This window comes from Knufia obscura (genome assembly GCF_036327395.1).
Source record: "Knufia obscura strain CCFEE 5817 isolate CBS 148926 chromosome Unknown scaffold_10, whole genome shotgun sequence".
In the NCBI taxonomy this organism is placed as follows: domain Eukaryota; kingdom Fungi; phylum Ascomycota; class Eurotiomycetes; order Chaetothyriales; family Trichomeriaceae; genus Knufia; species Knufia obscura.
In genome coordinates this window covers 877,647-897,343 of record NW_027042696.1, presented here as the reverse complement: position 1 = coordinate 897,343, position 19,697 = coordinate 877,647, and the positions used below count along the sequence as shown (strand labels likewise).

The following is a 19,697-nucleotide window of genomic DNA, read 5'->3' as shown; positions in this document are numbered from 1 at the left end:
ATATCCTGGCCGGGACGTCTTGTCGGGAGAATTTGTGATCTTGTCGTAGTTGAATTGATGCATGATTTTGACTGAAGGTACAATGGCAGTGCATGGAAGGTCAGACAGCCAAGAACGATTGAAGATCAAATTGCTCGCTATGAATGATACCCGTATGCCTCGAACTTTGACTTGACACCACAACGCCTTGACTAGAAGACTGTTACGATCCACTGCCTAATAAGGATGACACCTGCTGCAGCACCTGCCCCGTTCCAGCGAGGGATTGGAACGATCCCATTTAAGTCCCGGTTCTCCAATTCGAGGCCTTGCTTTCTGGCGTTTCTGCCGCCCGTTCCGATCGGAGGTCTGACATCGTTTGCTCCTTCCTGCCTTCTCTCCTTCTCATCAATATCGCACGCTCACGGGAGCGGCCCTGGCGACTGCGCCATGCTCCCCTAACAGCATCCGCCCGCTACACCCTTATTCTCACCGCCCACCGGAATCCCACTCGACTGTTGCGGCGCGCCATTATCCTTGCTCGTATCCATGAGTCTCTTCTTGATATCGCCTGCCAGGCTGTAGAACGCTTTCTCAATATTGATGTTCGATTTCGCGGAGACCTCCATGAAGGGTATTCCGAGCTCATCTGCGAGGGCCTGGCCTTGTTCGGTGGAGACTTGGCGCTTCTCCTCCCAGTCGCATTTGTTGCCGATGAGGATCTTGTTTACGCCTTCGCTGGCGTGTTGTTCGACGTTGGAGAACCAGGTTCGTATGTCTGGAGTGATATGTTAATTGCCCAATTCCGCTGTGATTGGGGAAGTGTAGGTGGGACTAGTCTTACTATTGAAACTCTTCTCATCTGTAACATCGTATACCAGCAATATGCCCATCGCTCCTCGGTAATACGCCGTTGTGATTGTTCTGAAGCGTTCTTGGCCCGCGGTATCCCATATCTGTAGCTTTACGCGCTTTCCGTCTAGGTCGATTGTTCTTATCTTGAAGTCGATTCCTATTGTTGTGATGAAGGAGGGGGTGAAGCTGTCTTCTGAGAAGCGAAGGAGACAGCATGATTTGCCGACGCCGCTGTCGCCGATGAGGAGGAGTTTTATCTGGAGGTCTTTGTTAGTGGACATTGTTGAGATCGTATGGGATGGGATTAGGTTGAGGTGGTGGGTGGTTGAAACGTACCAGGAAATCGTAATTGCGTGCGCCTGACATTGTGAGGGTTCGGGGTGGTGTGGAGGGTCTGTGACCGAGTGAAGGGATCTAAGGTAAGGTATTCTCGTGCCCTGTGCAGTTCCTATGCTGTGGTGGTGGTCCGAGCTGGTTGGTGTGACGGGCTAAGCGGTAAAGATGTGGTGATATTGTCGGCCGATTGTGCAAGTGTCCTGGTTGAAGCACTGTATCGGTTTGAATGTGGTATTCTAGAATCTGAAATGTTGTCTTTCGAGCAGGACGTGGTCAAGTCAATACCGTATTATGGAGGGATGTGGAGAGTGGTGGTCCAGGTCCAGGTCCAGGCAATGACCTAACTCTGGCAGGTTCCTGGTAAGAGCCGTATGGGGCGCAGTTGCCTTGGCGTACGCCACACGCCACACCTCAACTTCTGTCGAAGGTCAACCTGATCAGATGACTACTGTTGGACTGGTAGCCATCCTGAATAACACGAGCTCACTTTCAACAAGGCCGTGACCATAACGACATCCTTGCTAGGATATGGCCATCCAAGGCAAAGCAACAAGCCTGCCAGAAGGATGTTCAAATTACTGAAATCAACCCTATCTACGAGCTCTTCTTGAATCTAACCGCATATTTACACTTCATGAGCTTCGAGAGCTTCTCAGAGCAGACTGTCTTTGATGCTATCGGATGATGCCGTTCGCATTCTCAGGATGCTGTAGGCCGATACTGGCAACTTAAAGGGTACACATGACGGCGGCTGTGTGTCCACGAACTACGACTCTATTGACGAGGGCATTGCAGCAAATGATACGAAGAGGTTTTGCCTATGAACTTCAGCAATGTAGTTCAGTTTGGGCTTGTGAGCAGTTGCCTGCAATGGCGCAGGATCGAGCTGGGCCATTGCAGCCATTAGCTCTTTGAGCTCGATGAATATGACTTCGGTAAAGAGATGCTTTATGATTACTGACCGAACGTTGAGAAGTAGGGAGCATGTTGACGCCGCCCGTAAGCCGGGTCTAATCTGAGTAGCTACCGGAACGCTGCTCTCATTTCACTGCCTCGAGCCCAAGCAGGCCTTCAGATTAGTTAGGTTGAGGAGTGCGAGAAGACGGCAAGCGCGAATAACTAAGGTTGAGGAACTCATCTCCTGGAGATACGGATGCGCATCGCGTTGTTATCAGTACCCACTTCTGACTGTCAAGGTCCATCGTGGTGTCCTTCCAGAATCGCACAGGCTAACCATCTGATGGCTTCAGGCTGTTTTTGATGATCTGCTCGTCCAGTCGTTTCAGGAGCCATGGTCTCAAGCCTGTCACTCAATGTGTTTATGGGCTTCGAGGATAAGAGGAGTGAGAGATCCTACACGGAGAAAGGAGTTGAGATGCAATCATGTGCTCGAAGAATGCAGTACTTGTAGGTCATGAAAACTCAGGCTGCGGACAGGGACGCTAAATGATTGGCAGTCTTACTCAGCTTGCGATCAATGATGTACCAATACTTAAAACAGAGGCCTCCAAACCGTGTATTATCATCCCTATCGTGCTTTGCTTCTCCCTGCTCACAACGTTCAGGAGGTCTTCCAGACATGTTTCAGATTGGTATCAGATAGTCGAGCCTCGGTGCTGATCTTCTGCTCGATATCCCTACAGGGTTGCATCGAAGCGTGCCGATGTCGCAGGTTGCACATTATCTTCTTGATTACAATGCAGTTTATTACAACCAGAAGCTCAAGGAGATGAAGAAGCAAGCGAGGTGATGCAATTAGATTGCCTATCCTATCATGTGGTTGCTCAGGTACTGCCGCCAAAAGAGCTGTCGATCTTCACGACCAAAGACCCGAAAGCTCTGAACGGTCGTGCAGAATTCACGTGGAATAAGCAATTCATTGGTGCAGGCTAAAGCAGCCTAGCTTCGGCTAGAATCCTCCTTACGGCAAATCCCTGAAGGTTCGGAAAGAGGCTGACGAATAGGCACAAGCCTCCCCGTAGTGGAGAGCTTCGGTGAAGGTTCCCAGATAACGAGCCGACCAGGGACTTTGGCGAGGTGTTCCCCTTCTGCCTTCCAACGCCTATCACCGTTGCATTCTGCCCTGCACTTCTAAGCCACCTGATGTGCGCCTTGCCTCTTCATGCGATTTACTCATGCTCGTGCTCGAGATGCATGCGATCAGAAACTGCAGATTCTCAGATTCAATGCAAATGCCTCTTGCCTGATTTCACTTTCACTCGCACAGCTTCCATTCACTCCTTGTTAACACGTGTGCGAACTTGCTTTGATCCACCTCCCACCAACTAACACTTACACTCTATGTAATACTAATGCGCAGCCCGAGAAACTCAACCAGCAGATAGCGCATCATGGCTACACGAAGCGGCGATGTCGCTGGGTCGGTGCGCGAGGGTATGACAAGTTCTCAGCCTAATCGACCAATACTAACACCTCTACAGTAATCGCAGCCTTCGACAAAGCGGTGAAACTGGTGCGACGTATTGAAGACCAAAAGGACGGCAAGAAGGAGCAGGAAGCTATGAGAGACCTCTTCAAATCGCTATCGCTTGGGCCAGTCATTGTACAAGGCTACTTCGACGCTGACTCGAAACGCTTCGGACAATCCTACCTGTTCGGCGACTACCAGGCGCAGGTCGAGCTGCGCGATGTACTTTTAGGTCTGAAAAGTTTAGTGGGTGAGCTTCAGGACGTGCTGCTCGACGACAGCCAGATCGATTTCAGGCAATTGCAGGAGACTTCAGATGCTTGCCGCTCAAATGCTGGTGTCTGCCTAGGACAACTGTCGCAAAGGTTGGCTCAGGCGCGTTCGGATCCTGCAGGCATGCAGTTTCAGAATCCTCCTTCGCAGTACATGAGTGGTGTGCCTTCAGTCAGCAGTTCAGGTTTACACTACTCGAGCAGCAGAAGTACATATTCATCAGGAGGCAGAATGCCTAAAACTCCAGAGCCATTCGTTCAGCAGCACGCCCTAAGTCCACAGTGGCAGCCGAAGCGATCGGACTCAAACGAGCACTACTTTCCACAGTATACAAGGCACAACACAGATGCATCACCGCAAGACAACTACGACAATTGGTCGCAGACGAGTCAGCTGTTCACAGAAAGAGATTCGGATGAACTGAGTATGCGAAGGCCATCGTCCCATTGTTTATCTCCAGAAGATGGTGCTTTGCTATCATCTACACATTCGCCTGACGACTTCTCCCCAGTCCTGCCAGAGCAACACGGCCCGTTCCTGATAGACCGGAGCTCAACACAATCCGTCACATCATATGCCTCTCGAGCAAATCATGGCGTCCACAACAGTCTCGAACATATTTCCGAGGATTACAGACAATCTGACCAACCTCGACCCTTAAGGCTGCCACATCGCCCCTCCCGACAAGCCCTTCGACAGGCTAGTGGCGGTCCTGCTGCACCACCTCCTCGAAAGCCTATTCCACCTGTTCCTTACGAGTTGTCTACTGGCCAAACGCCCACCAATAGGAAGGCCGACCTCTCTGGGCGAATACCAACATACATGCACGGCCAGAAAGTCCCTATACCACCACGAAGCCAGTCGCGACTTGCACATGATGCTGGAACACCTCAAAGGATATTAAGTCCTGAACCAAGAGCACCGCCGTTTCAGCTATCACCAGAAGTCCAAAGGGCAATGCAGCATGACCAGATGCGAAGACAGTACAACCCTGATCGATCACTTCAGCATGCACCTCCACCACAGTCACAGCCTCAATCGACCACGAACCTCGTCACTCTGCATAAATCGTCATCGAACATCCATCTAAATACCTCACAACAACTACAACACCCACAACTCTCACCTCAACCTAGACTCCACACAGCCAGCACCCCCTCAATAACCTCAACCTCAATCCCCCTCCCCCAAAACCTCCCCCTAACCCTCCCCACCGAAAGATCAACCCACCCCTTCTGCAAAGGCGCCTTCCGCCTCTTCCTCGGCCTCACCAAAAAAGCCTTCACCCCCGCCAACCGCCCCGTCGGCATGTCCTCCTTCATCCCCTACTGGCGCTGCGACAAATGTCTCTTCGAGGGGCCAATGCACACGACACCCGGTCCACCCGACAAAAAGGGGCGCCCGGGGAAACCAGAGAAGATCTTTGACCCTGCGACGCGAGAGTGTGGACCGCTATCTATGGCGGTGGTTGGACCGGATGGACGAGGCGAGGGAAGTGGCGGTGTGAGGTATAAGTGGGTGTTTTTGGCGAAGAGTCATGTTCCGCTTAGGACTGTGACGGAGGGGAGACATGATGGGACGTTTGGGGGGTTCGCATGTTTGTTTTGTGCTGCGGAGGGTCAGCAACGAGGTTGGACGACGGGTGTGGGTGGTGCAGCTAATCATGGTTTTGGCGTGAATGGGTCGGTTGGTAATGACGCGAGTAGTACGTTGTCGGGGAAGAGTGGGCATAGTAGTAATAATGGTGCTGGGACGCCTGTGTTTGGGAACTTGACGCTGTTCATGGATCATTTGCAGATGCATAGGAGGGAGGAGAATTGGCCCTGTGCGGAGATGTTGGGGCGGATGAAGTGTGTTGTTGGGCGGGTTGCGGAGAGGGGTGATGATTGGGAGGTGAACTTTTTGCCGCTTTAGGAGGGTGGGCAGGAAGACGCCGAAAACAGTATTGTGAAGAGGACTGCTGCAACGCCGAAGATGAAGAACCCTAACGAGGCTGAACTCGCAGATTGGGTGCATAACGTGGCTGGTCTGCTACGACAGCGGCGATGGAAGCTATGGAAGTATAGCCTGACGGCGCATCGGTATGAGTGAGGAGGGAAGCCGAAAGCACCAGCAAGATGGGTGATGATCACTGTCATATGTAGCATATTACGAATACTCGATGATTTCAGCAAGGCGTTAATGGCTCAATAAGGCAGCTTGTCCCTAGGTCTGCCAATACCCACAATGTACAATGAAAATGATCTTCATGACCGACATTCAATACTACTTTTGTCATTGTTTTTGTACCTCACAACGTTACCAGGTAGTGCTGTCGAACAGGTCAGCTCAAGCGGTCAAGCAAGGTTCCCTACAGAACCCGCGGTGACAATTCTCGATTTCGTCGGAAGCCATAACACGTTTCTTCAGGGAGTGCGACCACATCGGTCCTCAGACGAAGAGCGTAGACGACCGGGCTGAACATGGCAAAGAAGGCAAGAACTACTCTCGGTCATTGATCACGGGGGCAGGCGCAACTGTCCGATCGTACATCGGCGAAGCAAGCGCGAGCCACATGAACCCTTAAGGAAAGCGCGACCGACTACAGATATGGTACAACTTCACGAGGAAGGAGCAATCAGTGCCACAAAGAGGGAACTCGGAAGGCGCATACTGTGGTGGTTGGCGGGGAATGAAAGGGCGATCACATCAAAGATAACAAGATACTGTGATCGCGTCTGTACGTGTCATACTGAGACGACAGCCAGCCGTTGCAGACGATATGGCGAATAGGCAAGCGGCGATCGCACAGGCGGAGATAACGGGTGTGATATAAACCGATTGATCATCACATTTCAATGCTGACAGGAATGGAGGAGTCGACCTATGTCCGGGACATCCAAAGCAAGAGGGACGGGCTCGTTCTGGGTACCAATACCTCTTCGATCTCCTCTAGGTGCTTGATTTTAGTCTTTGAGAGCACGACGGTAGCGAGTAGGTGAGAGAATTGGCACGTGATGTTTCTGCGAAAAAGCCAGGTGACGATGATTGAGACGGTGCTCACGGAGTAGTGGGCCTAGCGAGAGGGTGTTACATGTGTTGCCTGATCGTGAAAGATCGGCAGTGTGGTTCGAGTCATGCTGAGTATCGTGTCAAGGTGTTACGGAGGTTCGACCTGCATCGAAGGTGAATGGGAGGCACCCCGAGTTGGCTACGGTAAACAGGTGAAGCTAAAGTTCGCCGCGCCTGGCTCCGGTACCGTGCAGCCAAGACGCTAGCGTGCGCTAGTGACTGCGGGTATCCCTTGCTGCCTTAGGCCTCCACACGGAGCAAAAATTTTAAAAATTGATATCCCACTTCCACGCCGCACCCACAAACCTCTCAAAGAAGCAAAAAACAATCAACAGCAGGGATTCGCTGGTCGTCACCGACCCAACTACTAATCTGTCGGCGCCTGGCTTGAGTACGGGTGATCGAACGGGAACCCCTATTTTCCAGACCCTATGGTCGATTGCGAAGAACAAATCGTGTATTTAGATATATATACAATTATTCCAGACGGTCAAGAGCTGGCTTAGCACCCGCTTTCATCACGAGGATCCCTTGATGCTATCTAACATGGTTCACTAGTCATCAGAAATTGCACTCAAGATTCAGTGAAAAAGAGCGCCAACGGGGATACATATATTGCAAAGACAAGACTAGCTACTCTAAACAAGCGTCGTCACCGTTGCAGCTACACTAACAAGCCTCCCACAATTTGCATACCCAACGACGTACCTGAGCGGACTAATAACTGAACTGAGTACAATCTCATTCGGCGAGGCTGCCTCTGGCCCAGGACAGACATCTAACACGAACAATTTGCAGGCATTCACCCTGTTAGACCACCACCAGCTATCGACCATGGTGTTGCTGTTGGCCGCTACACAGCATTGGTAGAGATTCTTAGGACTAATTGGAAACGGAACCGATGCTGTTCCCGGGGCACCTGGCTTGAGTCTGTAGTTGTAGATTGAGCTGGGTCCAATGAAGTTGGCCATACTGTTTGGGAGGCAGGCGTCGAAGCTGGAGATGGTGGTGGTGTACTGTGTGTCCGTGATGGTTTCTGTAATCTCGACTGTGTCGGTGACGCTGGTGGTTGTTGATATAGTTAATGTTGCGGTGATGACTGAGGTCGGCGTGGATGTCGTTCTTATTGTCGTGACGATAGTGGTCACTGGTCCGTCGTAGCTTGTGGTAGTGGCTGCACTAGAAGTACTAGATTCTAATATAGAGGTAGTTGTGGTAACGACGGTCGAGGCACTCGTCGTTTCTATGATTGAAGTCGTTTGTACTTATTGACAGCGTCCTTTTGAGGTGCTCGAGGCTAGTCGCGTCCCGTCCAAGCTGTTTAGTGATTCGAGTAGCCGGACTATCAAGTTTCGCATACGAGGAAACTACGGGCTGCCTTTGGCTAATATCACGCCTCTTAGGTACAGCAGGCGGGACATATTACGCGTCAGGAAGCGTGTCTTGAACTGGGGCAAAGCCTGCTGGAGTTGGCACGGTTGTGGTTGTGTCTGTAGAAACGGTAGACGTGGATGTGTCGACCTCCGTGATAGTGTCCACGACTGTAGATAAAGTGGTTGTGGTGGACTCGTATACGACGGAAGTAAAGGTCTCCGCGACAAATACATCAAATTCAGTGACCACTACGGTAGAAGTAGATATTTTGGTGCTGGAAGTTATGATGACCAGTTCAGAGGTTGTTGTGCCGGAGCTCGAAATTGTAGTCTCAATAGTCGTGGTCAACTCAGAGCTGGACGTCTCTGTGGTCCTTGTGTCAGAGGTGGTAGTAGTTTCAGACGTAGATGTCTCAGAAGTGGCCGAAAAGGTGCTGGAAGGTTCCGAGCTTGTTGTTGTCGTGGAACTTGCACTTGTAGTCGTCGACTCAGTACTTGTCGTAAAAACAAGACTTGAAGTTGTGGTTGTCCCCTCGGCGCTTGTAGTTGATCGCGGAATTGTGCTAGGAAGGCCGGAAGTTTCAGTTTCTGTCGCCGTTGACGTCGAGGTGGTCACGACTGTTGAAGAGGGTTGCGAAAATGTGCTGGGGGAGGTACTGGTCCCAACAGTCGTCGTGGCAAGGCTGAATACCGTAGTTGTGGTTGAAGAGGCAAGTTCTAGAGTTGAGGTTGTTGGAATGTTCGTCGAAGTTGTAGTGGGCACTCGCGAAGAAGTCGACGTCAAACCTGGGGTAAGTAGGTCAGCAGAGGTAACACAAGGGAGGACGAAAGTTCTCGTACTAGTGATGGGATTGCTCGTTTCATATGTGTCAGAGGCTGATGAGCTTGAAGTAGAGGTTGTGCGTCCGGTGGCTAGTCCACCGTCCGTCATGCCCTTTGACGTGCTGGTCATGGACGTTGTATTTCCACCCAGGTTTCCGAACCCATCCCACGTCGTATAGATTGTAGTATACTCGGTAAAGGTTAAGGTAGAAAGATAGCTCTCGCAGATCACAGCTATGGGTTGTGCCGCAGCAAGTGTCGCAAGCAAGAATGCTGTCCATAGTAGTCGCACCATTATCTTTGTCGTTGTAGGACAGCAACATGGAACTTCTCAGTCCAGAGAGGACGCGGGAGCTTCTCTATCAAGCAGTGCAATATTGTTCGCACAGCTTTGCATTCCAGGGATGCGGCTCTCGGACACGTGCCAAGCACAGGGCAGGCACGGGCCACGCTCTGACCATGCTTCTCCCTGAACAATATCGTGTCGCGTGGCCTATCGCTGACAGCAATGAGAGGGAAAGCAATACACTTGCAGAGCCAGAAAAAGATGTAGCTGGGGCACCGTTCTGTTCGGCGTCGCACGTCTCCAATTGCGCGACCTGCGCAACACCGGTATCCGAACTCTTCAAGTTCATCCAGCGTATCTTCCGCTACAAGACCGCCAGGAGGCGGACTCATTCGGTAATTAGCTTCGTCCACGATCCCGAACAGCAAGATTCTGTGTCCGAATGTGCCACGGCTAGACTAGCCAATCATTGTAACTTGCGGAATGACCCTAGATTTCTTTGGGAGGCGGTCGAGTCGTTCAAGTTTCGGTCTAGGAGCTCAGCGCAGCCTGTCGACGAGCTTGGTCCGTGGAAACAGGCTGGTTTGAATACGAGACAGGATCCGTTAGCTGGGTGCAGGCATTCCGTACCTCGCAAAGAGCCACCATTACCGAATCATTTATGTAAACTTCGAGCCTGACACCCCGGAGATTGAGCTTCCCGGAATTCTCATTTACGTTGTTCGGGAGCACGCCAGTGAGACCTTGCTTACCTCGAAAACATCTCATGGTGCTTACATGCGTTGGTCGGAACGCATCGTGGAGCAGGATTAGCAGTGAGTAATATGTTATCATACTTGAAGGGTATTGGGAGTGCGAGGCTCTGATGAAGTGAAGAGTGTTTTAATCCCGAGTTCGACGTTTGTTGCTTATCAAGGGTGATGGGCCGCATACAGATCGAGTGTTTTCATCAAAGGCAACAGGCCTGCAACTTGCATCATCTAGATCGATATTTCATGATGTCGGAGCAGGTAGTTGAGATGCATTTGAGATGCTTCTGCCTTCGTGATAATGGATCGCAAGAATGATCAGGAATCAAGAACATTCCTCTCTAAGATCCTGCTATTTAAGCAGCCTTGGCAGGTACGCCGGCACTAGCCCCGATTAGACCAAAGCAGCGCTAGCCCATTGAAGCAAAATTAGGAGAAGCTGGTGCGGCTCCTTTACAGTCGAGATGATTTGCAACATTCAGAACTTATACTTTCAGAACTTCAGTAACCAATTATCATCAATTACGCTAGCTAACGGTACTAGAAGTCGTATCTCACTTTTACAGCTTAGCTAAAGTCGTGAGGTCACAGGAATTAGAGACCTAGCGAGGTCAAAAGGCACCGACTTCTTCCTTATCCTTACTATACTTCTTCCTGCGAAACAGCCTATCACTAATGAAGCAGTATAGCTACTCCGTTTAGTAACGACGCGCGGAAGTTCGTTACAGGCCTAACCCAACCTTACCAGCCTATCTAAGCTTCAACTAAGCCTACTACAGCAACCTGGCTAGCTTGATCGAGTAGAGGTCTACTTATACGTCAGCTATCTCTATTAAGGGGTAGTCGTTCCTCCACTTGTCCATACTAAATAGAGGTTCTAAGATGCTCAGAACTGTTCTGACCTTGTCAGAACTAGATGTACGACGTTGTCTACCTGTGGGTACCGTCTAACCGATTCCATGTTCTGAACAGGCTTGATCCGGAAGTTCTGAGTATTGCAAATCATCCCGAGTAATCACTGCCCACGCAGCCTTGTTCCTTTATTTTATTTCTTGCCTTGCGGTGCTCGGATTCCCCACTGGCTACACTGTTGGGTTTCGAACATCTGATCTAGGCGAATATGCGTTCGATGAGCATTCTTCGTGACGGGGCGGTAACTTTCGATGGCCTTGCCTGTGACTGTTGCCAGGTGTCTTCGCCATCGAGGTCAACAAACTATATGCTCGAAACAAGAGCGTCCTATATCCGGGACAGGTATTGCGGAACGTGCATTGCTTGCTTGAGCGTCTGTTTTTCTGCGTTTTGCTAACCTCTAAACAACACACCTTGAGCACGCTCATTTTCACGGTCTGTTCCTCTCACGTTGTTAGTGGTGCAGCGTGGAAGGCAAATGCATACCACAGTGATGTCGCGGCGATGCTTTACCCTCTATATCTATACTGACGCATCAGGTCCCGCCAAGGCTGTTGGGGGCTGCTTTTGGCTTGTCAGAATGGTTTGTGATATTCGCGGCAATAAGTGAATCCTAGTACTGTTTGTTGCGAGTGATGGGAATGACCGAGTGCAAAAGCGACAAGGGCTCAGTGCCTAGTCCGCACTCGATGCACTTCAGGACGTGCAAGTCAACCGCGCCTTAGCCGCGTCACTTGGGGGAGGCCGCATAGCTTTCGTGCACATCTTTGTCAGCCTACACCACTAACTCACATAACCTTTTTCTTACCATTGACAGAACCGAGGCAACCTTGCGCCAGGATCGAGACTAATGGCTCGTCCAAATACCAGAATGGCGACTCCTACCAACCTCGAAGCTCTACGCTCGGATACACCTTCACTGGACACCGAAAGCGCTCCCTCCGAATCACGAATTAAATTACTAGACCTCCCGCCCGAGATTGTCAATGCAATTGCACGACACGTCTTGCTAGACGAGCAAGATGTCCTACCGTACCGCGCCACCAAGCTGGACACGAGCATGAACGGTATTTGCAAGCAACTGCAGAGAAACCATGAATACGCTGTATTCAATCAGTTACCCTGGGCCCTCGTCTTCCTCAACGAAAGCCTGCTGCTCAACCAGATAGTACCCGTGGGAGGAATTCCATGTTCCTACTCTCGACTGTCGCCGCGCGTCAGACCAGCGCTTTTGTTGCATATCTATCAAACCGCGCTGCCAGACCGAGCACGATGTAAGCGATTGATACTCCTGCCACTTGTGTCTAATCACCTCTCCAATTTGCTTGGTGAGGCATCAATTAGATTGTATCGCCTCCGAGCACACTTACACGACAACGATAGACACATCAGTCTTCACAAGGACATCTTAGAGCTTGTGAAACGGCAAACTCATTTATCCTGCCTGTTTCAAGTGAGTGGCGATATACCTGGCATCGTGAATGCGAGGCACAACAACACCATCTCTTGGGAGAGTCGCGGTAGAGAAGAGGTGCTCCAGCATATACGCGGACTTATAAGCTTTGTCTCGAAATACAACATCAACCAGCGCACCCATGGCAAGCACACAACACTTCTGACAGCAAATCTCGCTGGTCTGCAAGCAGCGTATGGAATGTGCGAGATCATCGAAGATGGCACCCATCTGACACGCCAATACCGCTCTCTCCGGATTCATATCCTCCTTACGCGTCTGCAATGTCTCAACGGCTTTATCCTTGGACCACACTCGCCTGCAGTCCGAATCGAAATTCGTACCTGGCCACATCGCCTGACCTGGTACTTCCGAGATAGTATCTGCCACGACTCAATCATGACCGACCAGGAGCGCTTCATATACCATGTGCTCGCTGCAGAATTCTGGCTCAGTATCTACCTCAATGACCAGCAATTGGCAAATCAAGATGATTCTGCCGAGTTGCGCACTCAGACGAGCATGTCATACCTGTGGCACGCAGAACTCCAGCTCTTCTACGCACTCCAGCTACGCCAAACCGCACATACCATCACATTGATGCGCTACGTCATGAGCAAGCTCAGTCGCAATGTATCAAATCAAAGAGAAGTGGACGTTTTCCTTACCACAGACGAAACAGGAACACATACGTGGTGCGGTGATCCAGACATGATCACGCATTGGCGCCAGGTCCGGCACCCATATTATACCGAGGTAGCAGGTCCCAACGACAACACCGACGGCTTCAGACGTAAATGGCCAAAGCACACACAGCGAGATGAGAGGGACACGGAGGCGCTTGAGTCGGCATTCGAGTGTCGCATGGACATCCTACAGAGCATAGCACGCCTGGACAGGAAAGGGTCGAAAGACGCGGCACTTCTTCAAATGGATGCTCTGAGCAATATCGAGACAGTCAATCAGTCAATGAAGGATGCATATGTGGTGTCTCACGTGGTTGAAAAGGCGCCTGAGCTGGTGCCGGACATCGCGACCGACACGGCACTGACGTCGGGTCTGGTCGAGAAAGAGTTTGATATATTGGAGAACAATTTTCTGCTGCGGACTGCAGCGTCTCGAGGCGATGAAGCAGAGGCCAGAGCACGTGGTCTGGGCAGAGATGCAGATCGGGACGCTTATCTATTCTGGCTCGTGTTCCTCTATGTTTGAGCAGAGGTATAGTGGCTACGATCGTACGAAAAAAATGAAAGACACGTAGTTCTGTGGTAGATAGCTTCGTACGAGACAGCCTTGTCTCATGATAGCGATATCAATGCGCAACGATATGGTTCGTGCACCGCACAAGCCTTCAGTAGGGGTTGAGCCCAGCCAAGCGAGCAAAAACTAGTTGTCGTTCAGTCGTATAGCTCAACCCACCATATGCTGTTCATTACAGTCTATCTGCATTGACAAGGCAAGTCCGGTTTTTCAGTCATCCCCGAGCAATAACCGTGACAGATCACGGTATCTCATCCACACTCCCCACAGCCCTAACCTCCTGAGCATTCATATCCGCCCTAAACGCCACACTATTCGCATACAACTCCCTCCTCAACCGATTCACACTCCCCAAAGGCCTATGCTCCTCGAGCCCATACCAAACATTCAACTTCATCCCATCATCCCAAAACGCACGTCTCTCCGCCCCAAAAACATCCTGACCAACAGGCAACACAATACTCCCCACCGTCCTAAACGGATACTTACTCTCATCCCACTGCACACTCGCATCCTCCACACTCTGCCCACTGATATCCTCACAAAGCTGTACCCTCAAATCATACGTCGCGTCATTCTCCCCATTAAACCACTCCTTCAGCCACACAGAATGCTGCTCCGGACTGGACTCCTCCGTAATCGTATGGCTCTCCTCCAACGCACTCTGAAACTCCCCCGTCGGGAACAGCGCGTACTTCGCCACATACGGGCCCCAGCGGTACGCACTCTGGCTGTACATCACATAACTCAGGAAGTGCCGGTTAGGCAGCTGCATTGGCGCCTGCTGCAGTTTCAAATCATCGCGCTTTTTCATGTCGGGATCGTTGGCGATCTCATCGGGATTTCTGAAGTGGCGTTCGCGAATCGTGAAGATCTGGAGTGTAGTTGGTAGATCACGCAGTTCCAGCACAGGCGCGTTGTTAAACGTTAGATCCTGGGTGCGCGTCCTGCTACCAACGTCATCCATGAAGGTGCCGGATACATCGAAGATTTTCATGCCGCAGCCTCGTGGGCCGGGAGCACGATCATCCTGGAGGAAGGACGGTTCATTCGCGAAGCGCATCGCGATTGGATGGGGGTGTTTCGCGTTCTCGGGGCTGGCGATGCCATGCGCGAGTTCAGCGGGCAGGTCGGGAGTGATGGTCAATGTGCCTTTGACGATTGCTTGGGTTTTCACGTGGGTGGCAGGGAAGGCGTGTCTGTGCATGCTGAAGTTGTGTTCTTGGGTGCGCTTGATGATGCGGAAGAGCTCCTTTTGCAGTTGGGCTTCGGCGTTGACGGCGGGTTCGACGGCGGGGTCATCGAACTTGATGTACTTGTTGTCTGCCATGTTTGCGTTGCGGGATGCTATGTATCTGTGAGACGATGTTATCTCGGTGTTGCTTACAGTATATTGGTATGTCAGGGTTCGCCTACTCCTGGTGGTCTTGCTGGATTGCTCTGCCACGCATCCTGCCTTCGTAGGGGCAAGAAGCAGCTAGACTCTGGTGTTACAGCATCACGAGGATACAGAAAACCTTAATCAGATTCAGTAGCTGCGAATACCGCTGACTTGTGCACAACCGGAGTTGTAATTGAGCCAGAATACATCATTTTGGCAATCAGTGTTTTCTGATTCGTCCTCTCACTGAATCCAGTTGATGACGTTTGGGCAGATCTGCTTCGGTCCATGCAATTGGCGGTTCCTGTAGCTTGAAGTATAGCTAAACAACACAAGCCCTTTGAGTTATATAGAGAATCGGCTACGCCGAGCTGAGCCGGAACCAGAGTCCATCACGCAAGGTCTTCATCCACAGCAAGGCAGAGAAAATAAGCAACAAAAAGGAGTAACGGCAGATGATCAGAAAGACGTTCGTGTAAGCGCGCAAGGCAGGTCTACCGATTTAACGCCAGACCACTTCTAGTCATCCGGCCACAGAGCCTCCTGGCGCCCACCTCATCACCCTCCGCAAAACCTGAGGCTGAAGCTGCCAAAATCGCAGAAGAAAAAAACATTCAACAGCCCTTATTCGCATGTTGTCTCCAACCATACTACTGACGGACCGGCTCGCAGCTTAAGTAAGGGTGATCGGACGGGAACCCCTGTATTCTGCGACCTGTGGTCGAATGCGAAGGTAAAACTGTGCCAAGTTGTACATATACGTACTTCCCTCTGTGAGACGGATCTGACTAGGCAGAAACTGCGAGAAACCTAAGGCTCAGGAAGAGCATATGAAGCTCAGGAACTATGCACCGTGAGTAGCGGACTGATCTTGAGGAAGATAGATATAAGTGAATGATTTCGTAGCTCGACCATTTCCTGTAAGGAGGAATAGCTAGCTACCTGAAACCCATACTTTTCCGCTTGCTGCTCACTCGCTTCGATCCCACACAATCTTTGGTAACCGTATGAAATATGTCCGTTCCAATCTCACCTTCTATGAACAGCGGGTCCTCGACCAAATCTGAAATATTCTCTCCGTATCTGCCGCCTTATTTGAAAATGCACAACAACCAGGGGTATCATAGTCTGGATGCCCGTCCAGAAAATCCAACATAAAAACATGAACGCCTTAGACACATGAATGCGGCTCCAGGCCTGACCAGCCTTCTGGGCGGCAGGATCGTTCGTGTGCTGATCGCTATCGCTTGCTGGCGTGTCGAAGAAAATAAAGTCTATCATTCTTTGGCGAAAATGGGGTGAAAACAGTACCAGGCTCAGCGCGATGACGACGAATGAGCCGATGATGGCTAGTCATAAAACTATACATGAATATTGTTGCCTGTATCCATGACGGACTTGTTAGTTTTGTGTTCTGTCATTCTCCGGGTGTGGCGACTGTGCTTGAGACTGAGGACTTGATCCGTCACTTGTAGTTTGAGGGTCATCTGCGTCTGCTTGGTACGAGTTGGCTGACTCGGTTTCTGCGGCTTCAGTTTCTGGAGTAGCTGGCGGAGTTGCCTCTTCTGATTGAGATTGAGCGGCTTCGTCTCCTTCAAGCTCCGGTTCTAGTGGCCTAGCAAGGCGCATAAAGCGTTCACTCGCACTTCAAAAACACCAGTCAGGCGCGATGACCCTCGAACGAATATTCGTGCACGTATCTTGCGAGACAGCACGAAAGGGGAAGAACTTACCATCTTGCTTCTTCTAAAACTTTTATCCACCTTGCAGTCATCTTGAGTCGCTCTCGAACGCTGGTCGTTGGTAATAGTTGATATTTCTCGTCGTCATTGATGGGTAACACACTTGCAAACCAGAAAGGGAAATTGGCAGCATCTGTCGGAGGCTGTCCGTATGCCGCCAACACACGCTCGTGCAGCCAATCTGCCGATCGTGAGCGGGCTTGTTGTATGAAACCGAGGCCGTACTCCAGAAGTGCATTCGTCGACATGTGGTTGATTCTTGCTTCAAAATCGATTTCGGCCGGCTCTGGACCACTGGTTTCGAGCGCCTCGGCAGCTTCTTCCTCGGCCAATGGCATGTCGTCGATGCGCTGGATGCGTCCAACGTGATAACCATCCACCATCGAGCCTTCAAGAACGCGAAATCGGTACGAGCCTCGCGCCTCGAGGAGGCTCCGACCATCAGGAAAGGCCTCAATGCGCAAGATATGCAATGCAGTGCCATACTGCATGTATTGTGACCTCCCAAGGTTGCCTTGAGGTAGTCGCTGCGCGTTGTACATCATCATGCCGAACTTTCGCGACCCGTTTTCCACAGCCCTTCGGACCATCAAACGGTACCTTGGCTCAAAGATGTGAAGAAATGTGGGCATTCCCGGGTAGGCCAACGTGCAAGGAAATAGCGCCATCCAACCATCTTCATCTATGGTTTCTTCCTCCTGAATCGAAAGGATGCGTGCCGCTAGCTCTTCCGCAAGCAGACCGTCGATGATATGTGAGATCCGCTTGTTTGATGGCTCTGTAGACACCCCTGGGCGCATAGATGACAGCGGTCGACGGCATGCTGGACACAGCGTCGAGTGGTCAAGGACTCTTGCGACACATTTCCGGCAGAATGTATGACCACACGAAGTGGTAAGGGGATCCACCATCAAGCAGTAGCAGACATGACATTCCAATTCTGCTCGGACAGTCTCCGTAAGATTTTCGGCAACAGCGGCGTCCACGGTCTTGATGTCTCTACCAGCCCCGTGCGTGAGAGGGGTGAAGGCCAGCTCGGAATGATAGTTTAGCTCCCCAGCATCGGCCATAAGAAACGCCGAGGCTATGTGACCACCAGTGGAGACACGTGATCTAGGCATGATGTCAATATTACTGTCCACCACGCTGCGCCAGTGAAGGCGTTCATTGAGCTGTAGAAGAATATCTGCTGACCTAGAGGCATGGACAGCCATCTGGCTCTTGACAACTTCCATCAGCTTGTTGAGGGTTACGTCCAAGCTGCAGTCTGCCAAAGAATGCTCCATGCCACAATCTTTGAACGGACAACTGAATCCTTGTGCCCGGTCGGCATTCTGAGGGTAGGTAATGTTCGCACGAATATGAGGTGAGGGCATGCACGGTCTGCATATCGAATTTCCACATGGCAAGGTCATCGGTTCTCGTATCGGGTAGGAGCATTGTGCGCACTGGAACAGTCGTACGATGGCTCTGGCATCTTCGTGGGGCCTCAGGCCGACATGGGCAGGGCTCGCCTGTATCTGTTGACCATTCTCGCTCATGTAGGCGGTGCTCGCTGTTGCAATAGCCTGACTGCAATGTGTGGGATTCCTCCTCTTGCCAATGCCGTCCGATATTGATTCGGCTATTTTAGGATAGTTCTACCATCGACGAACCCATGTGAAGCCGTTGAGCGTAGACTCGTCGGGCGGACTGCCAGCGGGGATGTGTGTGTAAATTGTTCGTTGTTCGAATAGCGTTCTGTGTTTACTGGTTTGGGGTGGAGCGGTGGTTCGCAGCCGGGTCTGTTGTCAATAGTAGAATAATGCCATGGTTCGAGAGGGTGAAACGTCTTTACGCCTGCTTCAGTGACATGCAAGTACGGAGGCAAACCGAGCGGAATGGTTAAAATCTTTCTTCTGTCGAAGTTTCGATATCAGTATTGAATGCAGGTCAAATTAGGTCTGGTGCATGATCAATGAGCATATGAAAGTCGGAGTATCAAAGATCAACGACGTTACCATCCATACCCCTGCAAGTCCCCGTTCGAAAATTGACTAAGTGTTGAGACTCGTGCTTGGGACTCTCGAAAGGCAAAGCCATCGAAGCGCGAATGAGAGCTCAACCTGGCCGTGGAACAGCGTACTCGCAACAGCAAATAGGGAAGCGAGGCTCCATGTAAATCAAAAGGCTGCACTCAAGGCACGTATCATTGGCTGACGAAACATCAAAGCTGCAGGCAAGATTGATGATTTTCGATACGTGTGAGACGTCCTAAGGTTGGGGATCTCAAACAGAGAGAGGGATCGAGAGGCAACTCGCAGCTCAGAGGGACGGAAGCAACGAAGTTGGAGCGGCGTTTCTGAGCTAGAGTCTATCAGGCTAGCGTTGGGCCATCTGCGCTTGCCCTTCTCGAATCTGGCTCTTTCTTGCAGAAGACGCCAGCCGAGGCCGCATGATCGTCGATTCGTCATAGATATTGCACGGCGTTTCTGCCTCATCTGTTTCTCCACGAGTAGCAGCAAATCCATACGGGCGTAGGCGGTGACAGACGGAAATATAGTTCCAGCGATGCAGCACGCATTAGTCCAGTGGCAAGAGTAGTAAACGTGATCACAAGCTTTTATGCCATCTGAACCCGCTTTCAGCTTCTGCATAACCCGAACATGTGGTACGGAGTACGAGGCTCCCGAACTCCATGACTCGATGCAAACTCAAATCGCAGCGATATGCTCAGTTCAGCCTCGGGGCAGGGTTGCTCGGATGAGCTATCCAGAGTGCGGTGAAGTGCCGATGGAGGGCTCTCACCAAGTCGAAA

The 19,697-nt window shown here is 51.1% G+C and overlaps 5 protein-coding genes across 5 annotated transcripts; 2 read left to right on the top strand and 3 right to left on the bottom strand.

Annotated features, from left to right (window-relative positions):
• Positions 1 to 437: 437 nt before the first annotated feature.
• SEC4 (GTP-binding protein) lies at positions 438 to 1,200 on the bottom strand (the record flags this gene model as incomplete). Its single annotated transcript, XM_064876559.1, has 3 exons — positions 438 to 757; positions 824 to 1,091; positions 1,171 to 1,200. The coding sequence occupies 3 exons, from the start codon at positions 1,198 to 1,200 to the stop codon at positions 438 to 440; spliced, it is 618 nt and encodes a 205-aa protein (XP_064727866.1).
• A 2,321-nt stretch (positions 1,201 to 3,521) lies between these two features.
• PMZ80_008157 (uncharacterized protein) lies at positions 3,522 to 5,785 on the top strand (the record flags this gene model as incomplete). Its single annotated transcript, XM_064876558.1, has 2 exons — positions 3,522 to 3,564; positions 3,612 to 5,785. The coding sequence occupies 2 exons, from the start codon at positions 3,522 to 3,524 to the stop codon at positions 5,783 to 5,785; spliced, it is 2,217 nt and encodes a 738-aa protein (XP_064727865.1).
• Positions 5,786 to 11,935: 6,150 nt separating this feature from the next.
• On the top strand, positions 11,936 to 13,729 carry PMZ80_008156 (uncharacterized protein; the record flags this gene model as incomplete). The annotated part of the gene is made up of 1 exon (XM_064876557.1): positions 11,936 to 13,729. One exon carries the CDS (start codon positions 11,936 to 11,938, stop codon positions 13,727 to 13,729), a length of 1,794 nt encoding a protein of 597 aa, XP_064727864.1.
• Positions 13,730 to 14,018: 289 nt separating this feature from the next.
• On the bottom strand, positions 14,019 to 15,107 carry PMZ80_008155 (uncharacterized protein; the record flags this gene model as incomplete). The annotated part of the gene is made up of 1 exon (XM_064876556.1): positions 14,019 to 15,107. One exon carries the CDS (start codon positions 15,105 to 15,107, stop codon positions 14,019 to 14,021), a length of 1,089 nt encoding a protein of 362 aa, XP_064727863.1.
• Positions 15,108 to 16,559: 1,452 nt separating this feature from the next.
• PMZ80_008154 (uncharacterized protein) lies at positions 16,560 to 18,021 on the bottom strand (the record flags this gene model as incomplete). Its single annotated transcript, XM_064876555.1, has 2 exons — positions 16,560 to 16,803; positions 16,892 to 18,021. 2 exons carry the CDS (start codon positions 18,019 to 18,021, stop codon positions 16,560 to 16,562), a joined length of 1,374 nt encoding a protein of 457 aa, XP_064727862.1.
• Between the last annotated feature and the right edge of the window lie 1,676 nt (positions 18,022 to 19,697).